General features: G+C 46.2%; 1 protein-coding gene across 1 annotated transcript; it reads right to left on the bottom strand.

The window, feature by feature from the left end:
• Positions 1–4,243: 4,243 nt before the first annotated feature.
• On the bottom strand, positions 4,244–7,641 carry LOC116412005. The gene is made up of 2 exons (XM_031905023.1): positions 6,185–7,641; positions 4,244–5,363 (listed from the first exon to the last, which is right to left on the bottom strand). The coding sequence occupies exon 1, from the start codon at positions 7,639–7,641 to the stop codon at positions 6,685–6,687; it is 957 nt and encodes a 318-aa protein (XP_031760883.1). The 3' UTR covers positions 4,244–5,363; positions 6,185–6,684.
• Positions 7,642–9,421: the final 1,780 nt, after the last annotated feature.

Below are 9,421 nucleotides of genomic sequence, written 5' to 3' on the forward strand. Positions count from 1 at the left end.
CCAGTTCTACAAATGAAAATGAATGACTGATGCCTCTGAAAGGCTAAGTAATAACAGAAACTTAATGAATGTGAATATGTAACACATCGAGAAAGTTCAGAACTCAGCAGATACTTCTGGGAAGCTCTGGGAATAACTTTTTTGTGATTAATCCCAAGCAATCTGGGATAATTCACTCCACAGATACTGATAAAAAGGGAACAATGACAGGGCCTTAGTAACTGAAAGCAGCAGAGAGCATGTGTAGTGAATCAGAAGAGAAGAAGATGGGAAGCTACTGGGGGAATCTTTGGAGGCTAAAGGGCTGTAGATGCCTTGGTCTGGTACATGACGCCAAATCATAATGTAAAACATTTCTGATTAATTAAACAGTTCTTATTTAAGCTTTAGTTCACCTTTAACTTTTGTAAGAATTATCTTTAGCTATGGAACTATTATTGGCATGGGGAAGATCACAAAAAATAGATGGTCTTCATTATTTTTTCAGCAGAACATGGAAAAGAGAGAAACTGCAGCTACTCCATCCTTGCAAAGGTCCTTGCAAAGGTAGATATATAGATTACCAGTACTTTCCACCTTTTTTGGGCAATGGTAATAAAATTACCTACCTGCAAATTCTACGAAAAATGGTCCTTTTTCCCCTGTTTAACAAAAACCTGTGTTTGGTGGCACTGTATTTAGGACAGGAGGCATGTAGGCATTACCCCATGCCCTCTAACTTGGACATCATTCAGCCACACAAGTTAGATGGTGATGTGCATTGGGGACCCGTGCTTACGCTAGGGCAGATGGTAAAGCTGCCCTGCACTTATCTCCCGGGCCAGAATAAAAGGCAGGCATAAGATGCACATGCATAGGGCACAATGGTGGTAGTGGGGTGCTAGGCAAGTACCTCTTCTTCTTCCTGCCTACCCCTCATCTGAGCCCTTAAAGCAAGGATCCCCAACCTTTCATACCTGTGAGCCACATTCAAATGGAAAAGAATTTGGTGAGCAACACAAGTATGAAAAAAGGTACTGGGGGTGCAAATAAGAGCTATAATTGGCTATTTGGTAGCCCCTATGTGAACTGGCAGCCTATAGAAGCCTCTCTTTGGCAATTACACTGGGTTTTATGCAATCAAAACTTGCCTCCAAGCCAGGAATTCAAAAATAAGCACCTACTTTAAGGCCCCTGGGAGCAACATCCAAGGGGTTGGTGAGCAACGTGTTGCTCCTGAGCCACTGGTTGGGGATCACTGCCTTAAAGTAACAGTTCAGTGTAAAAATGAAACTGGGACACACTGCGCAAAATAAAAAATATTTTTAATATAGTAAGGCAAAAATGTAATCTATGAAGAATGGAATGAGCAGATGTCTAACAAAATAGCCAGAATACTGCTTACTGATTTTAGGTCTCTAAACTCTTTTTTAGTCAGTGACTTTAGGGGGCGGGCACATGGGACATAACTTTTCATTTAGTTTGTGAGCACGCAGGTCAGATACAAAAGCAACCTAACTAAACTGTTATGTCCCATGTGGCTCCCCTCAAGTCACTGATCGGTTACTGACTGCTAACAGCTTTGAGTGCTGTAAAGGAGGAAGTAGTGTTCTGGCTATTATGTTAGACATCCATTCACCCAGCCATTATAGATTACGTTTTTGTCGAACTATGTTGAAAACATTTTTATTTTGCTCATTCTATCAATTTTAATCAGTTTCATTTTTACACTGAACTGTTCCTTTAGGGATCTGTCTGATGCATCCCTCCACCACCCATTCCCGACAAGGCTGTCAGCTGAGTTGCCTACATAATCTGGCTGGCTTGGTTTGCCACTGCTAACTCCACTGTGCTGTGCACCATTTGCCAGATTTCTTTTGCTGTCAGACTCTGGGCAAAAGCACTCTCTAGTGCCCCTTAGTGCTGTTGCTTTTGCCCATGATCTCTGTAAATGACTCCTGTCTATATTCCATTTCCAGGGGTCACCATCTGGGCCCTTAGTTCTAAATGGCAGATGCAGCCTCATATCCTGTGGTGATTACACAATCTAGGAGTGTCAGATTCAAAACTAAAAAAAACCTTATACCAAAGGCCTCTCTGCATTTTTTCTTCTTTTCTCACTCAGCAACCTTATTCCCCTAGTCTCCTCTTTTTAACATACTCTTTACACTATAACTACACCTATATATGCTAAAATGTTAAAGGGAGAAATTTGCTGCTGGACAATGTAGCACCCATGTGTCTACATTGTCCCTCAGACAAAAACTAAACCTGCTGAATAGTTTACTACCAAGTAGTTTTTATATCCCAATAAGTAACCTATACAAGGCTCTTTTAATAAATAGAGGCAAAAGAGAAAATTTCCCAAGGCACACAAGGGCACGTGGCCCACCAGCAGACATTTTATCTGCTATAGCATGTTTGTTGGTCACACTTGGGGACCATGTTTATTTCAGCTAGAACAGACCATTTCTTCACTGCTCCCTTATTAGGGAGGCAAAAGCAATTCAAAAGCAAGTGCTTCTATTTGTCCAGATGTTTTTCTCGGGACAACCTAACCAATTGTGAAAGCAACACATTTTTTCGTCATTATGTCCACCATCACATTTGTGCAGAACATAGCACTGTAACTGGGACTGCCCAAATTGCCCATCTCCAGCTAAAACAACTGCTTTGTCTGCATATGGAATAACAAACTTTCTTGTTCTCTTTTCCATACCAAATCTATTGCTAAAAAAAAGTAGCGTTTTTTATAATTTGTAGTAAATGTTTTGTGAAAAAATACTACTGAAGGTATTTCTTCAGACTTTTTAATCATTGTGGATAGCTGTGCATTGATTCTTTGTGCATTGTTTTGTCATCAGATAATGATTGGAACGCTATGACTTGTTTACTACTTTGCATCTTGAACCACTGATGTAGGTGTCTGTAGGGGTAGAAAATGCAACTGGATACAAATGGTCTTTCTGTATCCTCCATTGCTCAGCCTCTATTGAATCTTCTCCAGTCTGAATAGCAATCTCTCTTGTTTTTTTAATTTTAGAACCTGGACCACTGGGAACTTATTGTGCACAATATCTTACGTAAATTTATGAAAAGGTTATTTTGTCTTGCAGCGTCACTGATTGAGATAAAAGTACTTGGTATAGGCTCATCTTCTTCAACTCTTCTTTTTCCCAGAGGTATATTTGGTCCTGTATCTTGTGCTGTACAGCAGTTACTTTATGATGTGTAAACTGGTTTGGTTTTAAGCTACTGACACAGATAATCGCAGGCCAAGAATTAGCTCTGGGAACAGCCTTTTCTCATGCCTGCAGCCAGAGTCACTGCGTTGGTCTGACTGCAGACACATGGAGCATAATTCAGCACCAAAATGTATACTTGCGTGGTTCAGTGCAAAAATCCACTACGTCACATAGAAAGACTAATTCATTGTGTACGATCCAATGTCCAAAAATAAAGAAGCCAAATATTTTCCATGAGGCAACACAGCATGCCCAATGTCAAGTATTTTATATGAGGCAACTGAGCATGTCCAATGTAAAAAAAAAAAAACGAAGAGGCCAAAGTTGCCAAGTATATACTATGAGGCAAATGAGCATAGGCAACATAAAAAAAACAAGGCCAAGTATATATTGTGAGGCAATTTAGCATATCCCCATATGACATCTTATTGATTTCAATGTGAAACTTTTTTCTTGATGAATTTGTCAACATCCATTACATTCATTTTACTAGTCAAAGGGATTTGTATTGCATAGGCATCTAAGGGCCATGGCACATGGGGACATATGTCAACTATGATAAATCTGCGGAACTGTGGCCAACAAAATGCCATGCCCTCCACTAACATGAGAACTGTCACAAGTAAATTACTTTTTCCACAGCGACATGGCATTTTTGGAAGATTTAAACATGTGCAATATATCTTACCATGTGCCATCACCCTGAAACCCCTGACAATACATTAAGTAGCTGCTTCCTTGCTCGTAGAACATCAGAAACTTCAGAAAGCCAACTCGAGCGGACAGTTTAACTATTGCAGTGCTAAATCCGAACAGGAATTTTTATCAAAGTAAGTTCTGCCAGTGTAAACCAGCATTAATTATTGAATAAACTTTACATTGAATAACAATGGAACAGTGTACGGAAAACAATATTAAAATGAACCACTGGAAGGAAAGGTCTCAGTAATATATAGCCACTGCAGGGTCCTGCATGTAATATTGTGGAGAAAACCATAGAGCAAGGAGCAGCAAGCAATGACATTACAAAAGGGGATGGGCACACAAACCTTATAACCCCTTGACATTCAAAAGGTTGACAAAAGAACAAAAAAATCTAAAATGCTTTTACACAACAAGAGTGTCAGAAACTACAGAGCCAAGGTGATCTCTGCTAACAAAGAACTATTACTCTTTGTCTGACTGAAACTGTTGTTTTATTTTTACATGACCTTATATGACATATTTTGAATGAAAATTTTTGAATAAAAAAATACAAAAAAATACATGATACATTTGGTAAAATATAAGACTTTGGAGACTTGTTCCCTCCCATTATCACTCTACCCCTTGCACCTAGCTGACAAAAGACGCAAAGACACCGTTGTGTGGGTGGCCACAGCTTTATTATAAACCAAAATTAGTCCTTGCCATGTACATTGAACTTTTCCAAACCTCTTAAACCATTTTGTTAACGAATGCCGGCCACTGCGAACGCAGTGGGCATGTAGAAGCCATAAGACAACATCAGAACTTAAATGGCTAAGGACTACCCCCCCGCCAGAAGGAGTTCATGTATCCCTACACTGAACTACGACTCCACCCACCAAGAGCCCTAGCGCACGCTCAATGCCATCCTGTAGGCCAGATAGGAAAATATTATGACCTATATCATTAAGATGTACTCCATCAGGTGCCATGAATCTGAATGTTTCCCCCTCCAGGTGGGTGTGTCGCCACGCTACCCACCCTTTGCTTTTAACGAAGCGGGAGATTCTCACGTTAAGCAGCCTGCGCGTGCGATCTATTGCAGCTGGGTCCCGGACTCCCCTCCAGGCCAACCTGGGGACAATTTCTGAACATAAAATGATCAGGTTAGTAAACAAGGAGGCACAGTGGTCCAGATCCGACTTAATCAGCGTTAAGAGATCAGCTACTTTCACCGCTCCTAAGTCGTTACCTCCTGCATGGATGACTAGCACTAGCGGAACGCAAACACTTCCGGAAGGACTTGCAGCCACTTCAAACCGCTAATACCCTTCCATACCATGTCAACCCCGTGGAGACCAAGGTTCCTGCCGCCTGGCCGAACTGCAGCCCGCTTCTCTGCCCGACGGAGGTAGGAGTGCCCAACCAAAAGAACTACTGGCGTATTGCAACCTGGGGGGGAGAAAACTAGTTAACGATCAGGTTAGGGCGGATATATGTAGTGAAACAACCGGATTTCCACCTCCCTACCGATTTTACAGCTGATTCGCTGAGGCCCTGTAAGCAAGCTTCCGTCGCCGCGCCTATCCTGAAGGAGTGCGTACCGAACTCCTTCCTATTTAAGCCAAGGTTTTCCAGGCATCTGTTGAAAATACGGCTAAACTGATAAGGGGTAAGTGGTGTGCTGTCCTTGTGGGCCAGGAAGTTCGCGCCAGCCCGTCTTAGCTCCTCGGCAAGTGGTGCCGAGGATGGAGGAAATGGTTACCCAGCAGCCCCTCCCCATAATGTCTGTTTTTGATTTGCCTATGCGGAATCTTATAAAATTTTGGTCTATTATCACGTCACTATGCTTCAGACCACCTGGCTTTTTTGCGCTCGGGGGACGAGCGCGCTAATGCGAAGGGCCCCGAAGAAGGCAAGGCTAAACGCTGCCTGGAATAGTGCAGTCTCGTATTGAGACTTGCAAATGACCTGCAGGGGGGCTTGCAAGCGCTGTAGCAGTTGGAAATCCACTGGCCTGCGCGTGTCTCCTTTGTTAGTTTCGCGCCTTCAGCCCTTGAGGGCTTGCCTAATTATAAATTGCTTGGTGACATCCTGCCAACCTAACAGCTTGAAGAAAAAGGCCAGGCCACTGAGACGCCTTTTTGCGGACACTGCTGACCAACCCCTGGCTCGCAGAGCTAGGAGGTAGTCAATAGTACTGTCGCCTAATTGGGATTTATTCTCGCAGTCCCTGCCCCTGGTAAACGGGAGCCACTCACTCCATGCTTTACCATATGCTTGCCACGTTGCCGGGGAGGACCTAACCAGGCTCAGCAGTTGTCTTCCACCAGTCGCCAAAGGAATGCTGGGCATGCTGCTCCCTCCTCTACCGCAGTTGGCACCAGTTCCCTGAAGGTCCGCCACTGAAAACGAGAAAGGGCGTCAGCAGCAGTATTGATGCGACCTGGCACATGCCGGGCGCGGAACCATATATTAAGTTCAAGGCAGCGCAAAACTAAGTGTCGCAACAGAGCAAGTACGGGGAGGGATGAGGAGGTTAACCTGTTTATGGCAAATACTACGCTCATGTTATCTGTCCAGAAACATATCTTTTTCCCAGCTATTCGCTCTCCCCAGATTTCCACCGCTACAACTATGGGGAATAGCTCCAAAAGGGTTAAGTTTTTGCATAGACCAACAACTGGCCAGCTGTCTGGCCATTGCTCTGCACACCAGTCATGAGCGAGAATCGCTCCGAACCCTGCGGAGCCAGCCGCATCGGTGAACAGGCTCAGTTCCTCATTGGATAATTCCGTGTCCATGAACAGGTGTGACCATTGTACTTTTCTAAGAATGTTTGCCAGACCTTCAGGTCCTCACGTAATTGTTTGGTAATTCTAATGAAGTGATGGGGCTGCTTAATGCCCCTCGTGGATAAAGATAACCTCAGCGAGAAAACGTGTGCTATGGGCATTATGCGGCGCGAAAAGACCAACAGGCCCAGTAGGGACTGCATGCTACGGAGCGTCACTTTTTTTGCCGCTTGGATTTCAGAAATGGTCACCTTTAGTTTTTGCAGTTTGTCTTCAGGGAGGCGGAAGACCAGTGCTGCTGTGTCAATCTCAATGCCGAGAAAAGATAAAACAGTGGTTGGCCCCTCCGTTTTTTCTTTTGACAGGGGAAACCCAAATTTTTGCATGAAAAATTGGAATGTGCTCAACAGCAGTTGGCACACGTTGGTTGACCGGGAGCCTACGAACAGGAAGTCATCCAGGTAGTGAATGACTGAGTTATGGCCAGTTTCCTGTCTGACTACCCATTCGAGGAAGGTACTGAAGCATTCGAAGTAACGGCAGGATATTGAGCAGCCCATAGGGAGGCACATGTCATAATAGAACTGGCCTTCAAACTGGCAATCCAGGAGGTGATAGCAGTCACTGTGTACTGGGAAGAGGCAAAAGGCGGACTCGATGTCTGACTTAGATAGGAGCGCACCAATCCCTGCCTGCCGTACTAATGCTACCGCACGGTCGAAGGACACATACGAAACGGCCGCTGCTTCCTTGCTAATACCATCGTTAACCGATTTGCCCTTTGGGTGGGAAAGGTGGTGGATTAACCGGAATTTTCCGGGTTCTTTTTTTGGAACCACACCCAATGGGGAAACCCGTAGGTTTGGGAAAGGCAGGGATGCAAACGGGCCGGCCATCGATATTTCATTCTGCAGCTTGGCTGCCACTACCTCCATGTTTTCTGGGACTGATTTTAGGTTTTTTGCAAACATTGGTTGGGGATTTGGTGTAAATGGGATGAAGAAGCCGTAGGTAAAGCCGTCCCTAATTAACGCGGCCTCCCCCTTCCAATCAAACTCTAGTCTCCCAGTCCAGCAATTCACCAACCTTACTTAACAGAAATAGGTATCCTTAAGTGGACAGGGGGAGGAGATATTTGCACTTGTTGGGGGCCTAACTTTTCCACTATGGCATGCAAGGCTGCCAGAATTTCTGTGTTGTCATTGGTCTGTTGGCCCCATGCCCTGACACAGGAAAACTTACCCACTGAAGTCCAGTCCTGCCCGGATGGATTGTGGCTAGTTGGAACAGAGATTGCAGGTGCTGCTGCCAGATGAGATCTCGGGTTGTGCCCAGATGTATCTCGCAGTGTAGGTCTGCCTTGGTGGTGGCCAGTGTCAGCGGGGCTGGGACTGCCACGATGAAAAGGTGCTACTGGTGAGGTGGACCGTGTGGAGGCAGCCCTCCGGAGGGCCGTACTTCTATTCTGGGTGGTGGGTGGCTGTCCGACACCCCACTACGTTCGCCGGTTGAATAGTGGCGCTTGCGTGTCCCATTACCCTTGGGAAACCGGGGTGTGGTTGTTCCCACGAGTTGCCGGGAGTGACTGGTGCGTGCCTGCGCCAGGGGTTGTGAGTAGGTGTGGTGGCAGCAGAACTCAGAGATGGCAGAGTCAGGCAGGGAATGGGGGGGAGGGGGAAAGGGCCAGTTGTGTGGAGAAGATGTGGTCTGGGGATAGGCAGGGTGAGTGGGTGAGTGGGTCCTCTAGCTCCTCCAGGGGAAGCTCCCCTTCTTCAAATTCTATCACGCTGTGGTCCCTCTGCAGTAAGCCAGATGAGGGCCCAGCGTTGATGTGGGATGTGGCAGTGGCAAAAAGGGGTCCCGGGCTAGGGGGTATGGTGGGGGAAGGGACTGCAACTGGTGTAGGGGCAACGGAATGCAGTGGGGGTGCAGACTTCCGCTGTGGGGGCCTGTGTGTGGCCCACCTAGCCTTATCACTGGCTGGGGGCTTTTGTCTTTGAGAAGCATTGGTGGTAGTGGCTGTGACCACCATAGACGCCTGGGCCGCAGTCCTGACCTCTGCGCGCTGCCTCCTCGAGACTACAGTCAGGGGTTGGGAGGCAGCGGCAGAGGACGTCCGCCTGGATGCGCGTGGGGGACTGGGGCTCAGGCGAGAGGGAGGGCGGGAGCGGCAAGCCGGCCGCTTCCCAGCACTGCCGGCTGCCTGTCCCCCCTGTCTCTGTTCAGTGCTGATGGGGCCGAGTAGCTGTTGTAGCCAGTCGGCTCCATCAGAAGCAATTTTTGCCCGCACCTGCTCCAGTAGTTCCTCACTCATGCTGGGGGCTGGTGGGGGCTGATGGACGCAGGCAGCAGCAGCAGTTGGAGCAGCTAGGATGCTGCTTGGTGGAATCTGGAAGCAGAGTGGCAGCAGCAGAGTGGAATGCAGGCACAGAGGAGGGAGGAGGAGCGAGCAAGGGGGGGCTGCCCTTTCCTGACAGCACTAGCTGGTGAGTTAACCCCTTACAAGCACGGAGGGAACTGGGCCACAGCTGGCTCCACAGTCCCTCTGTGCTTTCATTATTTATTTCAGCGCTCTCTATACAAGTGAAGAAAATGTTTTAGTAAATTTTTTTCTCTAATATATTAACTCTCACTATGAATTCCCAGGCACAGACATGCGTAAATTGTAAAGGCATAAAATAATCATTTAAATATAAAAAAATATTTAAATATAAA

This window comes from Xenopus tropicalis, chromosome 1, assembly GCF_000004195.4.
Source record: "Xenopus tropicalis strain Nigerian chromosome 1, UCB_Xtro_10.0, whole genome shotgun sequence".
NCBI classification, from domain to species: Eukaryota; Metazoa; Chordata; class Amphibia; order Anura; family Pipidae; genus Xenopus; species Xenopus tropicalis.